Source organism: Dendropsophus ebraccatus, chromosome 11 (genome assembly GCF_027789765.1).
Source record: "Dendropsophus ebraccatus isolate aDenEbr1 chromosome 11, aDenEbr1.pat, whole genome shotgun sequence".
Classification (NCBI taxonomy): domain Eukaryota; kingdom Metazoa; phylum Chordata; class Amphibia; order Anura; family Hylidae; genus Dendropsophus; species Dendropsophus ebraccatus.
Genome location: NC_091464.1, coordinates 82,128,868 through 82,150,877, shown reverse-complemented (window position 1 = coordinate 82,150,877; position 22,010 = coordinate 82,128,868). Strand labels below are relative to the sequence as shown.

At 44.5% G+C, this 22,010-nt stretch overlaps 1 protein-coding gene across 1 annotated transcript in view; it reads left to right on the top strand.

Annotated features, from left to right (window-relative positions):
* Positions 1 to 22,010, top strand: part of SPECC1 (sperm antigen with calponin homology and coiled-coil domains 1) — a 242,055-nt gene that overhangs the window by 13,503 nt on the left and 206,542 nt on the right. The window contains exons 2-3 of the mRNA XM_069946097.1: positions 4,227 to 4,376; positions 6,765 to 6,900. Coding sequence (XP_069802198.1) covers positions 4,230 to 4,376; positions 6,765 to 6,900 — 283 coding nt within the window. The 5' untranslated portion in view covers positions 4,227 to 4,229. The remainder of the gene's footprint in view (positions 1 to 4,226; positions 4,377 to 6,764; positions 6,901 to 22,010) is intronic.

The window sequence follows — 22,010 nt, the reverse complement described above, 5'->3', positions numbered from 1 at the left end:
AGACAATAGACTTTTGACTTGACTGGACTAGATCTGCGCTGAGAACTGTAGAGGTAGAATAGCAGTCCTGACTTAGTTGCATGCTGAGAAGGTAGAGTGAGTTCAGAGAAGAGGAGAGGAGTTTGTCCTGAGAGTCCCAACCCAAAGTAGTTCTGTGCTCTGCCAGAACTTTAAACTTGAGAGAAGAATACTGCCCGTGTTTCGACCTTTGTCGCTATACCACCTTTTGTCCTGCAGTGTTGGGTGACCCGTCCTAACAAGATGATACAAGCCCCAGTCCTTGTTACCGGAGTTGAGCAAAGTGTCCGAGGGTGTCCCAGTGTTCATTAACACTTGACTTTGAGTACAGGCTTTTGCGAGGGGTGTTCAAAGTAGCAACACCCATGGTGGGACTCATAGTGACATCTTTTGGTAAAAACGGAGAATGCAACTTCATTACCACTTTACCCTACGGTACAGGGCTTTTATGACAAGTGTCCATGCTAGAGACATCCATGGTGGGACAGATGCCCCCCTTCTGTAGAAGGGTGACTATTCTGTGCTCCCCATTGTCTGGGGTGCAGAAGATGGCTAAAGCCCTCTGCTCCCCATGGCTGAGATGTGGAGGGCAGGTCCAAGGGTCCTTTTACACGGGTCGATAATTGGCCGAATCGGCCCCATCCAGCCGATTATCGCTCTGTGTAATAGAGACAATGATCAAGCCATGACAACGATCATCGGCTGATCATTGATTTAGGTTTGGACCTATAGTCATCGGGCGCCGACTGTGCATCGCTACGTGTGATGTATACAAACAGTATACATTACCTGTCCATGCTCCAGGGCTCCTCTTGCGGTCTTCTTCTTCCCAGGTCCTGCACCCTGCAGCTTCAGAGCGGTCTGTCTGAGCTGACAGGCCGCTCGGCCAATCAGCCATCGGTAACGATGTCCATGCAGCCCTTCTTAAACGATTATCAGGCCCATTAAACGAGTGCTGATCTGGCAGATCTGTGCTCGTTTACACTTATGATCGGTCCTGATTGGCCTATGTAATAGTACCCTAAGTCCTGATCAATAGCTACACAGTGTTGCCGCAACATCTGAGACACTATGCAGCAATTAGGCATCAGGTGCAGGCATGGTTCTGTCTGCACTAAGACCAGTAGCGGATTATAATAGGTCCTTTTTGGGCGATAGCCCAGGGCCCTGAGTTCCTGGGGGGCCCATGGCCACCCAAATAGACTTATACTTTCAGTGGAGTATTGTCCTTGGTTACAGTTTTGCCATGAAAAATGTATGCTTTTTTTATCACAATTTTGCAGAAATCAGGGCAACAAAACATGCTACCATATGTACAGTAGGGTGGGTGGGGGGGGGGGGGGGGCAGGATTGGTGATCAGCCCGGGGCCTATGGTAAAGTTAATCCGCCCCTGACTAAGACCCCCCTTCCCATGTCTTGCAAGGGATATATCAAAGACATAGAATGACTGGAGGTAAGTGCTGTGGCTTCGGCCGTCTTCTGTTTCCCCGAGAACTCCTTTAAATCTTACTGGCATACCCTGGAGGCTCTGGAGAAAGGTCCCGGTCACAAAGTTTTTCTACATATCCAATATTTCTGCAGCCAAAGCTCAATAATTATAAACCTGACTCAGCTCCTCCCGTCAGATTTTATTTATGAAGATCAGGTCACTGATCATGTCTCTGCATTGCGCGTCCTGCAAGAAAAAAAAATCTGCCGATATCTTTACTGACATTTATTTACAAGGTAGGGACTGGTTTCTTGGGAATGTATCACACATAGTAGGCTGAGATACACCAGCAGCACAGATGACAGGCTGTTACAAAATCTAAAATAACAAACAAACAATAATCAGCATGTTCAGGGATTTGTTGCAGCTGCCTATCGCTACAGCAGTAACCTGGGGTTGTTATGATGCGTTTACACAGAGAGATTTATCTGACAGATTATTGAAGCCAAAGCCAAAAATGGATTTCTGTTTATAGTCTGTTCCTGGCTTTGGCTTCAAAAATCTGTCAGATAAATCTCTCTGTAAACACACCAGTAGGTGTTGGAATTAGCAGTGGGCCAGGTGTCGGGTGTTGGTCAGCTGCCATCTTTACAAACTCGTTCCGAACTTTGCAAAAAATTTGGTTCAAAACTAATCTGTGTTCTATTATCTCTTATCATAATACAGTACACATTGTCAAAATAAATAACACAGAATCACACAAAAGTTTAGCTCTTGTTTAGGGTCCTATTACACGGGCCAATGGGGGCCTCATAATAACCGTAAACTAGCCCGATCTGCTAGATTATTCCACGGCCCGATAATCGTTTAACAAGGGCTGCATGGACATCGTAACTGATGTCCTTGCAGCCCTTGCTTAAACTGTACACATTACCTATCCATGCTGCAGGGCTCCTCTTGTGCTCTGCTCCTCCCCGAGTCCCGCGTGCTGCAGCTTCAGAGTGGCCTGTCTGGGCTGACAGGCCGCTCAGCCAAAAACTGTCCGGGACCACCGCCGCCACCAGTGATAGGCTAAGCAACCTGTCAGCTCAGACAGGCCGCTCTGAAGCTGCAGCGCGCGGGTCACAAGAGAAGCCGAGCGCAAGAGGAGCCCTGCAGCATGGATAGGTAATGTATACAGTTTGAAAATCGTCAGCCGCCGGCCGCACAAAGCTGTTACATGTAGCGATGCGCGGTCGGCACCCGACAATTATACGTCCAAACCAATATCAATGATCAGCTGATGATCTTTTTCATTGGCTGATCATTGTGTTTAGTACACGCAGCGAAAATCGGCTGGAAAGAGCCGATTTGGCCGATTATTGTTCCGTGTAATAGGGCCCTAAGCCTCATCTGGCAGTAATCAAGGGCCCTCTATATAAACCCAGCACCCAGCCAAAGTGTTCCAGATTATTAGTGATTATGGTGGGTACCAACTCTCACTCAGCACTCCCATCGCCATCTTTCCTTGTTCCTCAGCAGTCACACTCTAGTTCTGAGGACCTGTAGGTCACGTGACTTATCTGCTAAGTTTTTTAGCACTCTGCTGCACACACTTATACGTTTGCGGCACAACCACTACAAACTGCTGTGAGCAATGACACCATACAGATCTTTCCTTTCTGTACCCTAATTCCCAGATGTTTAACAAATACCTTTTTGAATTTGAAAATATTCAGATGGATTGTGGATTTTGAGACTATTGGTTAATGTTTTTTTACTAGCTTATCACCATATCTTGAAGCTCTTGGGACCTAATGGAGCTTTAAAGGAGAAGTTTGGCGAAAATTGTTATTAAAGTAATGTATTGCCCCCCAAAAGTTATACAACTTACCAATATAGACTTATTAAAGGAAATGCTTATAAAGTGCTTTTTCCCTGCACTTACTACTGCACTTATTACTTACTAGAGCTATGCGGCTGTGGCTGCTGGAGAGGATGATGGCAGGGGGACACTGAGGGACACTGAACATCCCCCGCCATCATCCTCTCCAGCAGCCACAGCCCGCAAAGCTCTGGGAGTTGGGTTGTGACATCACCATGTTATCCAGGAAGTGACATCACCATGTTATCCAGGAAGTGACATCACCATGTTATCCAGGAAGTGACATCACCATGTTATCCAGGAAATCCAGGAAGTGACATCACCATGTTATCCAGGAAGTGACATCACTGTGTTATCCAGGAAGTGACATCACTGTGTTATCCAGGAAGTGACCTCACCATGTTATCCAGGAAATGAAGCCTTGGTGCAGTAGTAAGTGCAGGAAAAAAAAAACACTTTATGTGCATTTACCATAATAAGTGTATATTGGGGAATTTTTTTTACAACTTTTTTTTTTTGGGGGGGGGGGCAATACAATACTTTAATACAAATTTTTGCCGCACTTCTCCTTTAATTAAACATTGCCTGGATACCTTTTATCCTCTGTTTTTAATACTGGTGTCTAGTGATAGGGCAGAGGGGTCTTGGGGGCCCTTAGGCACCAGGTACTGTTGCAGCTGCTATAGCTGTCATCCTGCTTTTTACTCATGTGAAAATCTATTGTACTGATTCATCTGAATGGATGTAAAACATGTCCTTTTTCTTGGGCTTTTGGAGTGTTATTTTTTTTCTATGAATCATATATGATACAGTACAGTATATATTACAGTATTGCTATTATTATTCATAATAATATAATCAGAATATTTTTTAATGAGATAGACCACTGACCTATCTGAATGTCGTATCTGTAGGGTATGAAGAGCTCTGCACGTTCTTTAAGTGCACAGAACAAACAGGGAAGCCATGGAACAGAGAAAGCGAGAGCCATTCCGACTATTGCCTTCGGGATGAGAACTTCTAGATCGACGAATTCTCTTGCATTTGAGTCCCGGTTGAGTAAGGTAAGAGCAATATCAGAGTATTGTATGACACTATTCAGAGCTTCATCCTGTTACAGATACAGACCTTTCATCATGTGATGCCAGTGTCGGACTCTGGTATCTGGGGCCCACCAGAGGAAATGATCCTGAGGGCCCACCAATGAACCAGTGAGAAACAACACCACATTCAGTGTTTGTGCAGGTTCTAAAGCTGGGGGCCCACCAGAGGATTCACACTACGTTTTTGCAATCCGTTTTTTTTATCCGTTTTTTGCTAAAAATGGACGCCTGTTTCTCCATTGACTTACATTATAAAAAAAACTGATCAAAACCGATCAGTTTTTTTTAACGTACACAAAAACTTAGTGAACCTCATTTTTGTGTCTGTTAAAAAAACGGATGCGCTTTGATCCGTTTTTTTTTTTTTATAATGGAAGTCAATGGAAAAACGGATCAAAACGGATGCACGCAAAGGCATCCGTTTTTTTTTTATCAGTTTTTCATCCATTTTTTGCAAAAAACGGATGGAAAAATTGTATTGCAAAAACATAATGTGAACCCAGCCTAATCAAGACCTTGTATGCACCACTACACAACATCCACAGGCTGCCCACCACCAGGACCTTGTATACGCCACAACCAGGACCATGTATACGTCACCACACACACTATCCACAGGCTGGCCACTACCAGGACCTTGTATATACCACAACCAGGACCATGTATACGTCACCACACACACCATCCACAGGCTGGCCACCACCAGGACCTTGTATACACCACAACCAGGACCATGTATATGTCATCACGCACACCATCCACAGGCTGGCCACTACTAGGACCTTGTATATACCACAACCAGGACCATGTATACGTCACCACACACACCATCCACAGGCTTACCACCACCAGGACCTTGTATATACCACAACCATGACCATGTATACATCACGTCACCACACACCATATCCACAGGACCTTGTATGCCAGGCCTGATGCTTGTTGTGCCATTGATGACTACTGTTCCTAGATGCATTGGAGGAGACATTGTACTCCTCGCTTACAGTAACTCACATATAGTCTTATACATCTTTCTTTGATTTCCCTCTTGGTTACAGTGTTTTGTTTTGCCCAGAACCTATTTCCCCTTGAAGCAGCTGATCCTGAGTTCTCAGCTTTCTATGGAGACAGTGACGCCTATTCTGGCACTGTCTCTCTTTAAAGTTTCCATTGGCTCTACCACAGGAAATCAGGAACAGTGGATGCTATGAGTTCTCATACTTTACCAATGTTTATATAGCATTTTCTGTCATTTCTGCTTGTACTCGACACTAGTGAAGAGTCAGCTGGCCTCAGAGACCTCCGAAGTTTCTGATTTAGAGAGCATGTATGAGCTCTGTATCCTAAAAGGCTTATCCAGAAACAGCACTGCTCTTGTCCTCAGCTTGGGTGTGCTTTTTGCAGCTCAGTTCCATGGCGCTGCTTTTCCAAAAAAGTAGCAATGTGTTGTTGTTTTTTTTCTTTCTAATCCTGGATAATTTTTTACTTTGTAGGAAAATATTTTTTTTTCAAATTAACTGGTTTCAGAAAGTTATATAGAATTGTAAATTACTATTATTTAAAAATCCAGTACTTATCAGCTGCTGTATGTCCTGCAGGAAGTGGTGTATTCTTTTTTTTTTTTTTTTTTATACATATATATATATTTAAGTTTTTTATTTTTCAAATAAGACATACAATACAGGAAATACAGGACACAGACTTTGTGGAGTCCCGAGACACAACAATACAAAGAGAGAACAAGGCATAAGGGAAATAAAACCATACATAATGGTCACAGAGCGTCCTCACCATGCTACAAACGTAGCGGAACCAAGCCGCCACAGGTAATGAAAAGGTGGCGAAGGCATAGCAGGGACCTCAAAGGCCATAAAACAGGAATGAACTCTACATTAACCTAAGTAAAAAAAAAAAAGGGGGGACTACTACTACAAGTAACCGGGAACCATCCCCGCGAGGGGGGGAAGTGGTGTTTTCTTTCCAGTCAGACACAGTGCTCTCTGCTGCCACCTCTGTCCGTGTCAGGAACTGTCCAGAGCAGGAAAGGTTTTCTATGGGGATTTGCTGCTGCTCTGGACAGTTCCTGACACGGACAGAGGTGGCAGCAGAGAGCACTGTGTTAGACTGGAAAGAATACACTTCTTAATGCAGGACATACAGCAGAGTGGAAGACTGGAGATTTTTTTAAAAATAGAAGTAAATTATAAATCTATATAACTTTCTGAATTTGAAAGAAAATGATTTTCGCTGGAGTGCCCCTTTTAATTATGATGATCTGGTTTTAGCACACAATTACATGGATAATATTGTATGGGAATGAGCAGTAATGAATTTTCTTGTTAATTCCAGTTAAAAAGAGCAAGCAGCGATGACATGCTTACAAAGCCAGGGGGCAGCACGGCCATCACCACATCCAGGCTGAGGAAGACTATCACAACAGGAGGCATTGCTGAACTGTCAGAGAGCAGATTCCGGACCAATACAGGTAGAGCTGATGATTCTCTGATTCTCTTAAGTTTCGGATTGCTATGTACATAGGGGCTCTGTATATGTATGGCCCCACAAGTGGCTCTATATGCCAGGTTTACTATGGTATTGATTTTTTAAGGATTATCTGGGATTACAAAAACATACAGAGGTTGCTTTCTTCCAAAAACAGCACCACCCCTGTCCTCAGGTTACATGCGCTATTACAACTCCAGCTCCATTCACTTCAGTAGAACTAAGCTGCAATACCACTCACAGACTGATGACAAGGATGGCGCTGTTTTAGAAGAAACTGGAGATGTTTTTCTAATCCTGGATAAAGCCTTTAACTGTAACCCTTGAGAGTTTGACTCAGAACACCACATGTAAGATGCTGGATTGGAGTACTACTTTAATTCCCAGGAACCCTCTGAGTATTGTGCGTCCCTGTGATGAGAGGATACCTGGAGACATGGTTTTTCCACCTAGTGTTGGACCTGACAAGCTGCATCTTGCTGTTTCATATTGTTGTCTCAGCTTCTGTAACTGTGCTGTTGCTGGGTTCTGTTCACATGTTCTGTGAAACTCCACCAGAGGTTCCATTGAAATATGTTATTTTCTGTTATCAGTCACTGAATGAAGAACTTAGTTGGGCACTTCTCCCTGTACTTACACTCAGTGGAGAAAGTGAACACTGGGACACTTTAAAGGGGTTGTCCGGCGATAAAAAATTATTCACAGAATAACACACATTACAAAGTTATACAACTTTGTAATGTATGTTATGTCTGTGAATGGCCCCCTTCCCCGTGTCCCACCACCCCCACCTGTGTACCCGGAAGTGTGGTGCGCTATACATACCTGTCACGTGCCGCCCACGGTCTCCGATCATCAGCAGTGACGTCTTCTTCGGGCGGCCAGCGGATCTTCCCGAGTGCCGGCCGCCCTCTGCAGCGTCATCCGAAGCTCAGCCGCGATTGGCTGAGCATAACTGTGCTCAGCCAATCGCGGCTGAGCTTCGGATGACGCTGCAGAGGGCGGCCGGCACTCGGGAAGATCCGCCGGTCTCCCGAAGAAGACGTCACTGCTGAGGATCGGAGACCGTGGACGACACGAGATGCGGTGAGTATAATGCACCACACTTCCGGGTCTAGCGTGGGTGGGGGGAAACACGGGGAAGGGGGCTATTCACAGACATAACATACATTACAAAGTTGTATAACTTTGTAATGTGTGTTATTCTGTGAATAATTTTTTATCGCCGGACAACCCCTTCAAAATACCAAAGTAAGCTGCACCCTTTAAGGGGTACTCCAGAAAAAAAAATATATAGTTAATACGGTTGAAAAAAGACGCATGTCCATCAAGTTCAACCAAGGAGGGGATGGATACAGGGAAGGGGATATACAAGGAGTGGGTGGATACAGGGAAGGGGGATATACAAGGAGGGGATGGATACAGGAAAGGGGATATACAAGGAGGGGATGGATGGAGGGAAGGGGGATATACAAGGAGGGGATGGATGCAGGGAAGGGGATATACAAGGAGGGGATGGATGCAGGAAGGGGGATATACAAGGAGGGGATGGATGGAGGGAAGGGGGATATACAAGGAGGGGATGGATGGAGGGAAGGGGGATATACAAGGAGGGGATGGATGCAGGGAAGGGGATATACAAGGAGGGGATGGATGCAGGAAGGGGGATATACAAGGAGGGGATGGATGGAGGGAAGGGGGATATACAAGGAGGGGATGGATGGAGGGAAGGGGGATATACAAGGAGGGGATGGATGGAGGGAAGGGGGATATACAAGGAGGGGATGGATACAGGGAAGGCGGATATACAAGGAGGGGATGGATGGAGAGAAGTGGGATATACAAGGAGGGGATGGATGCAGGAAGGGGGATATACAAGGAGGGGATGGATACAGGGAAGGGGATATACAAGGAGTGGGTGGATACAGGGAAGGGGGATATACAAGGAGGGGATGGATGCAGGGAAGGGGATATACAAGGAGGGGATGGATGGAGGGAAGGGGGATATACAAGGAGGGTATGGATGGAGGGAAGGGGGATATACAAGGAGGGGATGGATGCAGGGAAGGGGATATACAAGGAGGGGATGGATGGAGGGAAGGGGGATATACAAGGAGGGGATGGATGGAGGATATACAAGGAGGGGATGGAGGGAGGGAGGATATACAAGGAGGGGATGGATGGAGGGAAGGAAGGAAGGGGGATATACAAGGAGGGGATGGATGGAGGGAAGGAAGGGGGATATAGATGCAGATGCAAGGAGGGGATAGATGCAGGGAAGGGGGGTATACAAGGAGGGGATTGATGCAGGGAAGGGGGATATACAAGGAGGGGATGTATGCAGGAAGGGGGATATACAAGGAGGGGATGTATGCAGGAAGGGGGATATACAAGGAGGGGATGGATGGAGGGAAGGGGGATATACAAGGAGGGGATGGATGGAGGGAAGGGGGATATACAAGGAGGGGATGATTGCAGGAAGGGGGATATACAAGGAGGGGATGGATACAGGGAAGGGGATATACAAGGAGTGGGTGGATACAGGGAAGGGGGATATACAAGGAGGAGATGGATGCAGGGAAGGGGATATACAAGGAGGGGATGGATGGAGGGAAGGCGGATATACAAGGAGGGGATGGATGGAGAGAAGTGGGATATACAAGGAGGGGATGGATGCAGGAAGGGGGATATACAAGGAGGGGATGGATACAGGGAAGGGGATATACAAGGAGTGGGTGGATACAGGGAAGGGGGATATACAAGGAGGGGATGGATGCAGGGAAGGGGATATACAAGGAGGGGATGGATGGAGGGAAGGGGGATATACAAGGAGGGTATGGATGGAGGGAAGGGGGATATACAAGGAGGGGATGGATGCAGGGAAGGGGATATACAAGGAGGGGATGGATGGAGGGAAGGGGGATATACAAGGAGGGTATGGATGGAGGGAAGGGGGATATACAAGGAGGGGATGGATGGAGGATATACAAGGAGGGGATGGAGGGAGGGAGGATATACAAGGAGGGGATGGATGGAGGGAAGGAAGGAAGGGGGATATACAAGGAGGGGATGGATGGAGGGAAGGAAGGGGGATATAGATGCAGATGCATGGAGGGGATAGATGCAGGGAAGGGGGATATACAAGGAGGGGATGTATGCAGGAAGGGGGATATACAAGGAGGGGATGTATGCAGGAAGGGGGATATACAAGGAGGGGATGGATGGAGGGAAGGGGGATATACAAGGAGGGGATGGATGGAGGGAAGGGGGATATACAAGGAGGGGATGGATGGAGGGAAGGGGGATATACAAGGAGGGGATGGATACAGGGAAGGCGGATATACAAGGAGGGGATGGATGGAGAGAAGTGGGATATACAAGGAGGGGATGATTGCAGGAAGGGGGATATACAAGGAGGGGATGGATACAGGGAAGGGGATATACAAGGAGTGGGTGGATACAGGGAAGGGGGATATACAAGGAGGGGATGGATGCAGGGAAGGGGATATACAAGGAGGGGATGGATGGAGGGAAGGGGGATATACAAGGAGGGTATGGATGGACAGAAGGGGGATATACAAGGAGGGGATGAATGGAGGGAAGGGGGATATACAAGGAGGGGATGGATGGAGGATATACAAGGAGGGGATGGAGGGAGGGAGGATATACAAGGAGGGGATGGATGGAGGGAAGGAAGGGGGATATACAAGGAGGGGATGGATGGAGGGAGGATATACAAGGAGGGGATGGATGGAGGGAAGGAGGATATACAAGGAGGGGATGGATGCAGGAAGGGGGTTATACAAGGAGGGGATGGATGCAGAGAAGGAGGATATACAAGGAGGGGATAGATGCAGGGAAGGGGGGTATACAAGGAGGGGATTGATGCAGGGAAGGGGGATATACAAGGAGGGGATGTATACAGGGAAGGGGGGTATACAAGGAGGGGATGGATGCAGGGAAGGGGGATATACAAGGAGGGGATGGATGGAGGGAAGGAGGATATACAAGGAGGGGATGGATGCAGGAAGGGGGATATACAAGGAGGGGATGGATGCAGAGAAGGAGGATATACAAGGAGGGGATAGATGCAGGGAAGGGGGATATACAAGGAGGGGATAGATGCAGAGAAGGAGGATATACAAGGAGGGGATGGATGCAGAGAAGGAGGATATACAAGGAGGGGATAGATGCAGGGAAGGGGGATATACAAGGAGGGGATGTATACAGGGAAGGGGGGTATACAAGGAGGGGATGGATGCAGGGAAGGGGGGTATACAAGGAGGGGATAGATGCAGGGAAGGGGGGTATACAAGGAGGGGATGGATACAGGGAAGGGGGGTATACAAGGAGGGGATAGATGCAGGGAAGGGGGGTATACAAGGAGGGGATGGATACAGGGAAGGGGGGTATACAAGGAGGGGATAGATGCAGGGAAGGGGGGTATACAAGGAGGGGATGGATACAGGGAAGGGGGAGGGGTGATAGGTTCTATACATATGCATTTATATTATTTTGCTCTAAGAACTTGTCTAGCCCTGTTTTGAAGCCCTCTACTGTTGTTGCTGTGACCAGATCCTGTGGTGACTGTTCCACAGAAATACTGTTCTCATGGTAAAGAAGACTTGTCGCCTCCGGATATTGAACCTCTTTTTTTCTCCACACGGAGGCAGCGTCCCCTTGTCTCTCCGGGCGGAGGCGGCGCCCCCATGTCTGTCCGGGCGGAGGCAGCGCCCCCATGTCCTTTGACATAACTAAGATGCTCCATTCCCCTTATTAGTTTACTTGCTCGTCTTTGTACCCTCTCCAGCTCTAGAACAGCTTTTTAACTGGACGGCATACTCCAGATGAGGCCGCACCAAAGCTTTATAAAGCGGTAATATTATATCCCTGTCCCGTGAGTCCATGCCTGTTATATACATGACAATATCCTACTGGCCTTAGAAGCCGCTGACTGACATTGTGTGCTGTTCTGTAGTCTATTATCTACAAGTACACCCAGATCCTTCTCCATCAGCGACTCTCCCAGAGTAACTCCCCCTAGGACATATGATGCTGCAGGTTATTACTCCCCCTAGGACATATGATGCTGCAGGTTATTACTCCCCCTAGGACATATGATGCTGCAGGTTATTACTTCCCCTAGGACATATGATGCTGCAGGTTATTACTCCCCCTAGGACATATGATGCTGCAGGTTATTACTCCCCCTAGGACATATGATGCTGCAGGTTATTACTCCCCCTCGGACATATGATGCTGCAGGTTATTACTCCCCCTAGGACATATGATGCTGCAGGTTATTACTCCCCCTAGGACATATGATGCTGCAGGTTATTACTCCCCCAAGGACATATGATGCTGCAGGTTATTACTCCCCTAGGACATATGATGCTGCAGGTTATTACTCCCCCTAGGACATATGATGCCGCAGGTTATTACTCCCCCTAGGACATATGATGCTGCAGGTTATTACTCCCCCTAGGACATATGATGCTGCAGGTTATTACTCCCCCTAGGACATATGATGCTGCAGGTTATTACTCCCCCTAGGACATATGATGCTGCAGGTTATTACTCCCCCTAGGACATATGATGCTGCAGGTTATTACTCCCCCTAGGACATATGATGCTGCAGGTTATTACTCACCCTAGGACATATGATGCTGCAGGTTATTACTCCCCCTAGGACATATGATGCTGCAGGTTATTACTCCCCCTAGGACATATGATGCTGCAGGTTATTACCCCCCCTAGGACATATGATGCTGCAGGTTATTACTCCCCCTAGGACATATGATGCATGCCGGTTATTAGCACCCAGGTGCATAACTTTACATTTATCCACATTGAACCTCATTTGCCAAGTGGACGCCCAAACACTCAGTGTGTCTAAGTCATCCTGTAACATCTGCACATCCTCCATAGACTGTACTGTACTACAAAGCTTGGTGTCATCTGCAAAGATAGAAACATTGCTGTTAATTCCATTCTCAATATCATTAATAAACAAGTTAAACAGGAGGGGACCCAGTACTGACCCTTGGGGTACACCACTTATTACCGGGGACCATTCGGAGTAGGAATCATTGACCACCGCTCTCTGGGTACGATTATTAAGCCAGTTTTCAATCCAGTTACACAGTAAACTTTCCAAACCGATAGACTTTAACTTACCCATCAGACGCCCGTGAGGGACTCTGTCAAACGCTTTTGCAAAATCCAGGTACACTATATCCACAGCCGCCCCCATCCAGGTACACTATATCCACAGCCGCCCCCATTCAGGTACACTATATCCACAGCCGCCCCCCCATCCAGGTACACGATATCCACAGCCGCCCCCCCATCCAGGTACACGATATCCACAGCCGCCCCCCCCATCCAGGTACACGATATCCACAGTCGCCCCCCCATCCAGGTACACTATATCCACAGCCGCCCCCATCCAGGTACACTATATCCACAGCCGCCCCCCCATCCAGGTACACGATATCCACAGCCGCCCCCCCATCCAGGTACACGATATCCACAGCCGCCCCCCCATCCAGGTACACGATATCCACAGCCGCCCCCCCATCCAGGTACACGATATCCACAGCCGCCCCCCCATCCAGGTACACGATATCCACAGCCGCCCCCCCATCCAGGTACACTATATCCACAGCCGCCCCCCCATCCAGGTACACGATATCCACAGCCGCCCCCCCATCCAGGTACACGATATCCACAGCCGCCCCCCCATCCAGGTACACTATATCCACAGCCGCCCCCCCATCCAGGTACACGATATCCACAGCCGTGCCGCCGTCCAGGCTTCTACTCACCTCTTCGTAGAAACATATCAGGTTGGTTTCACAGCTTCTGTCCTTAGTATTATCACTTATAATATTATTACCCACTACATATTCCTGGATGTAGTCCCTTATAAGACCCTCCAATAGTTTCCCCACAATGGACGTTAAGCTTACAGGTCTATAGTTACCTGGGGAAGTTCGAGAGCCCTTTTTGAAGATCAGCACTACATTTAACTTACGCCAGTCCCTCGGCACAATACCAGTAAGCAAAGAATCACGGAATATTTCATACAAGGGTAGAGAAATTACAGAACTGAGTTCCCTAAGAACTCTGGGGTGTAATCCATCAGGCCCTGGAGCTTTGGTTACATTGAGTTTATTTAATTTATCTTGGACCATATCTATAGTAAACCAGTTCAGTACATTACATGTGTTAGCAGCACTGGCCCCACCCACCTCAGTACTGGCCCCACCCACAACAGCTCCATCCTCTTCTTTTGTATATACAGAACTGAAGAACCCATTAAGTAACTCAGCTTTCTCCTGATCCTCAGTTATTAATTCCCCTTCACCATTATTTAGGGGTCCTACATGCTCTGACCTTGGGTTTTTTGCATTAATATATTTGAAGAATTTTTGGAAGTTTCTTTTGCTTTCTATAGCTACCTGCCTTTCATTGTGAATTTTTGCTGCTTTTATTACATTTTTACAGGTTTTGTTGACTTCTTTGTAATGTTTTATATTTAAATCTTTTATTTTTCCAATAGAATACTCCACAACACAAATATCTTTGTGAAGGACAGTAAGAAAATAATCACATTATATACATTTATAAACCCACCCCCCCTTTCCCCTCCCCCCTCCCCACCTTACCACCCACCCCACGAGGAAGAGAGAAAGACAAGCACAAGACAAAGACAAAACAAACACGAAGAAGAAAGAAAAAAAAAAAAAAAAAAACGCCAAACACCAATTATATATCTATAAATAAATAAATATTTGCAAGAATTTACCTAGGGGGAAACCCAAGAAGCAAAGGAAAGGAGGAGATCCATTTATCAGTTATCTTTCAAGAATTACCCCCACAGTTATCCCATTTCCCCCAAATATTCCTACATCTTCTTTCTGATTTTACAGAATTCTTCTTGGCTAACATTAATTCATATTTACATATTTTATCTACTAATTCCTTCCACTGCCAAAAACTGGGTGAATCAGACCCTCCCCACTTCCTGGCAATCATCACCTTCACCAAAAGGAACAATTTATTTTTAAGGGAACCCTCCTTTCCGTCATTTGGGAATCCCCCCAATAGTATTTGGGAAAGATCTGACCCAGACTCCATTTGCAGATCATCTCGCATATATGCCATAACCTTTTTCCATAGTATTTGGACTTTTTCACAGTCCCATAGTAGATGCATAAAATCAGCTTGTTCCCTCAGACATTTTGGACACTCTGAGTTATTTCTGTATCCTCTCTTCATTGCATTTAAAGGGGAAAAATAAACCCTATACAACATTTTTAGGACTATAAGTCTGTAGGGCTCATTACAACTAACCAAACCAGAATTAGCAATGATAGTACTCCAATTATCTCCATGGATTTCTCCAATAAGTAAGTCCCATTTATCTTTCAGCATCTCTAATTGCCCTTTTCCTGTTTCTCTGATCAACATTCTATATAAAGGGGTTAAGAACTTCCCAGCTGTACCTGACTCCTTAATGTACTCAATTATACTGTGATCACTGATATTCCATAATTCCTTATTTATTGTATGTGTAAAAGCATTTTTAATTTGTGCATACCAAAATACTTGTGAGTCTAACAACCCCCAATCCCTCTTACATTCTTCCCACGTAATTAATTTACCATCTCTTACTACCTGTGATAGATAATTTACCCCTTTCTGTCTCCAGAACTGTGTATTATTAATCTTAAAAAACTCTTTCAGATTGCTATTTTGCCATTGTAATGTTTAAATGCTACAGCTGACCCCTCTGATTTGTATTTTTTGAATGCCCCTTTTTTCTCATTTATAGCCCCTCTAACCTCGGTTGTAAGCCATGTGGGATTGGATTTTAACCGTTTATATTAGTTACCCATAGGAATATATTTGGCAGTACAGTTATTTAATGTGGATTTGAAGATTTCCCATTTATTAGCTGCATCAGTATGTGACAGCAGCCGCTCCCAGTCTATGCCCTGAAGTTCTGCCCTTAACCCAGGAAAATTGGCCCTTTTAAAATTAAGACTTTTTGCCCTCCCAACATGTTTTTCTTTTCTACACTTTAAGCTAAAAGTCACTATATTGTGGTCACTATTACCCAGGTGTTCATGGACAGTGGCATCCCCAACCAGCTCAGCGTTGTTAGAAATAACCAGATCCGGCAGCCATCACTTCTAGTTGGCTCCTCCACAAACTGGCCCAGAAAATTATCCTGCAGGAGGTTAAGAAATTCCCTCCCCTTTGTGGTTTTAGCTGAACCGTGACCCCAATCTATATCTGGGTAGTTGAGGTCCCCCATTACCACTACTGTTTCCTCCCGGGCAGCCCGCTCTATTTGTCTATTCAGCTGACCATCTACCTCCTCAGTAATGTTGGGGGGTCTATAGATGACACCAAGAATAATTTTTCACTGCTTACCTCTACCCACAGTGAAACTGATGAAAAAAACTGATGATTTGTGTGCATCGGTTTTGATCCGTTTTTCCTTTAACTTCCATTGTAGATCATTTTTGAATCCGTTAAAAAAAAAGATCCGTTTTGAGCCGTTTTTTTTATAATGGAAGGCAATGGAAAAATGGATCAAAACTGATGCACACAAATGCACCAGTTTTTCGTCCCCTTTTTTTTTTTTTTTTTTTTTTTTTTGCAAAAAACTGATTGCAAAAAGGTAGTGTGAACCCAGCCTGAGATTGTTAGGAGCACTGCCCGCCCCCATAGCGCTGATCCGCCCCTTGCTGGCCCTCCCCTTTCTAATGAAGGTGGGCACTGCTCCTAACAGTCTGACTAACTACACCAGAATGGCGCCAAGGATGAAGGTAAGAGACATACCTTCCTCCTCGGCCTCTCCTGTGCAATAGGGACATATCAGAAGGTTACATTTGTCTAACCTGCTGATAGTTCCCCTTTAAACTAAAAAAAAAAGACCCACTTCCGAGATACACCAGGCCCATTATGAACTATTGAAATTAGAGATGAGCTAATTGGATCCAGCTCTTCCCGGCTTTCTGGGTGGAGTGGCAGTTAGCGGAGCAGCAATGGCAGGCCGGAAGCTTAATGAGCGGAGTGCTGATCATACAGAGCGATTCGCTTACATCTGCGATTCGCTCATCTCTGATAGAAATGATTCCTTGCCCTAAATAGTGAACATATCCTACTACTCCGTGTGATGTTGCCAGAGAACAATGAAATAAACAGTTTATGGGTTCATCCATGTAATAGTACGTGTGGTCTGTCTCCTGTTTGGAGTAATCTGCAGTTAATAAGTATACAGTAAACTATAGGGCATATAATCTGTATGACCTGCTGTAGTCTCGGTCTTCTGATCCGCAGCTGTCACTGACCTCACCTTAGTGACCTTTGATCAGACATCAGTACTAATAGTGGTGACACATTGCTGAGCGCTGAGTCAGTGCTGTTCAGGCTCTATTATCCCCCATTAGCATTGTGTAGGTAGTGTTCTATGTAATAAGCACTTCAGAAATCACACTAATTTCTTTATAATTATAAGGTTTGTATAATTGGAGGGGGTTCCACATTATTCTTTGTGTTTTTTTTTCTTTTTTGCAATCATCTGATAGCAAAAGCAAGAAAAATATATTGTGCGTGTAAAATCCTATGTGTCCAGCAGATGGCAGTATAGAACCAGTCATGTGAGCATCCCCAGTAGACTTGCATACTCAAACTGCAGCAATTTGGCAATAATAACATCTACCGACATGTGCCGAACATCGGTAGGTAAGTTAGGCTCTGTAGGGGTTATTCAAGCTTAGAAAAAAACATGGCTGCCTTCCTCCAGAAATAGCACCACTCTTGTCCTCAGGTTGGGCGTTGGGTTTCAAAGCTCAGTGAATGGAGCGGAATTGTAATACCACACACGACCTGAGGATTGGGGTAGGCGCAATTTTTGCAAGAAAGTAGCTGTTCTAATTCTAGATAACTTGTTTACGGTTGGGTCATCACTTTCGCATTGTAGTTAGTAGATATCACCCTGGGCTTGAGCAGCATCTTATGTTTCTGTGTTAAATGGGTACTCTAGCAAAAACAAAAAAAGACAGAGATTTGTAATCTACTAAATCTCCAGTCTTCCAGTATTTATCAGAAACTGTCCAGAGCAGGAGAGGTCTTCAATGGGGATTTTCTACTACTTTGGACAGTTCCTGACATGGACAGAGGTGGCAGCAGAGAGCACTGTGTCAGAATGGAAAGAATACACCACTTCCTGCGGGACATACAGCAGCTGATAAGTATGGGAAGACTTGAGAATTTTAAATAAAAGTTAATTACAAATCTATATAACTGAAAACAGCTGATTTGAAAGAGTAGTTCTTGAAGCCTATGACCACAACCACCATCCCAGACCCCGACATATATCTCATTCCATGGCTTCTTCAGGGAGTTCTTTGGTAGTTTTCCTAGAAACCTATAAGACTGTAGCAAAAGACAACGCAGTAGTCTATATTTAATTGTGATTTTTTTTTGTGCTTTAATCCGGCACTTATTAGTTCCACATTTGATAGTAATTCCGCTCTGTGAATAAAAGTTAATCTGCTGACACAGTGCTGTGTATCTTTATGATAATCTCATAGTAAGATCAGCTGGCAGACATTTTTATTTACATGGTGCTTTCATTATATCCCATGGCCTCCTTTTATCTGTATTCTTTCCAGCCTGGAGAGGTTTTCTATGGGCATTTGCTCCTGCTCTGGACAGTTCCTGTCACAGACAAAGGTGGCAGCAGAGAGCACAGTGTCAGACTGGAAAGAATACACCACTTCCTGCTGGACATACAGCAGCTGATAAGTACTGGAAGACTGGTGATTTTTTTTTTATAATAATAAATTACAAATCTCTGTCCCTTTCTGGCACCAGTTGAATGAAAGAATTTTTGTTCCCCTTTAAAATAGGTCACATAAATATTTAAAACAACCTTATAGCAGCAGATATACTGGAATAAGACTATATGCTAAATTAATCCCCCCCTGCGCCTAGTCATCCTCTATGTGGCCAGACATTTGTCTACTCTTATGTTTTACATGGTTGAACGGTTTGGTTTATTTAATGGTCATTATAATCCATGAAGCTAACTGACTGCTTAATGTTCCCTAATGTTTGTTGCTGACTGAAATTCATCATAAGTTTTCAAACTTCTGCTTACTCTGTTACTGATATGAGGAAGTGCTTTTGCAATATATTAATGGCCTTCACCAGAGCCCCTCCCATCTTATCATACACACAATACAATAATCGTTAATGATGTCCGTGCAGACCTTGCCCAAACAGTTAATACATTACCTGTCCATGCTCCCAGTCTTCTGTTGTGCTCTGCATGTGTCCCGACACTGCGGGCTGCAACTTCAGAGTGGCCTGTCAGCTTATACAGGTCGCTCTGAAGCTGCAGCTGTGATGCCTGCAGAGCGCAGGAAAAGACCGGGAGAGTGGACAGGTAATGTTAAAGTGTCACTGTCGTTTAAGAAATCAATAGTCCAGGCAATTTTAAGAAACTTTGTAATTGGGTTTATTAGCCGGAAAATGCATTTTTATCATTAAAAAGCAGTTTTCATGGTTCTTTATGTAGAGGGAAGGGGTGGAGGGAGATGAGGCACCAAAACAGGACAACAAAGAGTTAATTTACAGCTACATCACCGGGCTATCTCCTCTGAAGTCAGTACTGTCCTTTCTGACCTCTGAATAGCAGCTTTCACACAGTTGCCACTGTGTAATCCTTTGTTCTCTGCTCTCTGCTGGCGACTAATCTCCCTCCTCCCTTCTCCATAGGTTATACAGGGCACGATCAATGAAAAAAAAGAGTCAAGATTTCCTGATAATGAGCAGTGAATGAGAGAGAGGGGGGGGGGGGACACCTGGGGGAAGTCTTTTTGAATGCAGATAATGGCATATTTAAAGGATATAATGTGGCTGAGTGGGAAACTGAGGTCAATGTAGTGATTGTCAATGGAGCAGATGTAACATTTACTACCCCCATAGCACCCCAGGTATGTACCCCAATAGCGATAAGGGGGGGGGGAGATTTATCAAACATGGTGTAAAGTGAAACTGGCTCAGTTGCCCCTAGCAACCAATCAGATTCCACCTTTCATTCCTCACAGACTCTTTGGAAAATGAAAGGTGGAATCTGATTGGTTGCTAGGGGCAACTGAGCCAGTTTCACTTTACACCATGTTTGATAAATCTCCTCCAAGAAGTCTATATAATCCGTGTAGTTTCCATTTAGAAGTAAAGGAGCAGCTTGTTGCTGTAAATGAAGGTTATCCTGTAATAAGAAGGTTATCCTGTAATAAGAGGGTTACCCTGTAATAAGAAGGTTACCCTGTAATAAGAAGGTTACCCTGTAATAAGAAGGTTACCCTGTAATAAGAAGGTTATCCTGTAATAAGAGGGTTACCCTGTAATAAGAAGGTTATGCTGTAATAAGAAGGTTACCCTGTAATAAGAAGGTTACCCTGTAATAAGAAGGTTATCCTGTAATAAGAGGGTTACCCTGTAATAAGAAGGTTATGCTGTAATAAGAAGGTTACCCTGTAATAAGAAGGTTACCCTGTAATAAGAAGGTTACCCTGTAATAAGAAGGTTATCCTGTAATAAGAGGGTTACCCTGTAATAAGAAGGTTACCCTGTAATAAGAGGGTTACCCTGTAATAAGAAGGTTATGCTGTAATAAGAAGGTTACCCTGTAATAAGAAGGTTACCCTGTAATAAGAAGGTTACCCTGTAATAAGAAGGTTATTTCCTGTAATAAGAAGGTTATCCTGTAATAAGAAGGTTACCCTGTAATAAGAAGGTTATTTCCTGTAATAAGAAGGTTATGCTGTAAATTGAAGGTTACCCTGTAATAAGAAGGTTATTTCCTGTAATAAGAAGGTTATCCTGTAATAAGAAGGTTATTTCCTGTAATAAGAAGGTTATTTCCTGTAATAAGAAGGTAATCCTGTAATAAGAAGGTTACCCTGTAATAAGAAGGTTATTTCCTGTAATAAGAAGGTTATTTCCTGTAATAAGAAGGTTATTTCCTGTAATAGGAAGGTTATGCTGTAATAAGAAGGTTATTTCCTGTAATAAGAAGGTTACCCTGTAATAAGAAGGTTATCCTGTATTAAGAAGGTTATTTCCTGTAATAAGGTTATGCTGTAATAATAACAAGGTTATTTGCTGTAATAAGAAGGTTATTTCCTGTAATAAGATGGGTATGCTGTAATAATAACAAGGTTATTTGCTGTAATAAGAAGGTTACCCTGTAATAAGAAGGTTATTTCCTGTAATAAGAAGGTTATTTCCTGTAATAAGAAGGTTATTTCCTGTAATAAGAAGGTTATTTCCTGTAAGAAGGTTATCCTGTAATAAGAAGGTTATCCTGTAAGAAGGTTATCCTGTAATAAGAAGGTTATCCTGTAAGAAGGTTATCCTGTAATAAGAAGGTTATTTGCTGTAATAAGAAGGTTATTTCCTGTAATAAGAAGGTTACCCTGTAATAAGATGGTTATGCTGTAATAAGATGGTTATGCTGTAATAAGAAGGTTATTTCCTGTAATAAGAAGGTTATTTGCTGTAATAAGATGGTTATGCTGTAATAAGAAGGTTATCCTGTAATAAGAAGGTTATTTGCTGTAATAAGACGGTTATTTCCTGTAATAAGAAGGTTATTTGCTGCTTCCAGGAAACCTTAAAAGATTTATCAGAAGAGATTTCTCGTGGATTCTGGGAACGTGTCCTGTAATCTCTCTAACAACAAGCGCTATTGTCTACAGTGCTGGCTCCAGATCACACCAGCAGGTTTCATGTATATGACAATTGGCGCGGTATATACAGGTGCGGTATACAGGGCAGTCTAGAACATTCACTAGTCGCTCGGTGGCTGGCGTCCAGCCTGGAGCTACCTAATTACCCTGGATAAGCCTATAATGACTACTCGGGAAGCCAGACATGTAAGCTATACGCACTTTCAGGAATTCTCTTTTAGACCTATAACGCTTGCTTGTAATGCTGCGTTCTACTTTATTACGCTCCATTGTGGTGTATGCAATAGAATGACAATCTCATACTGTGATGGTG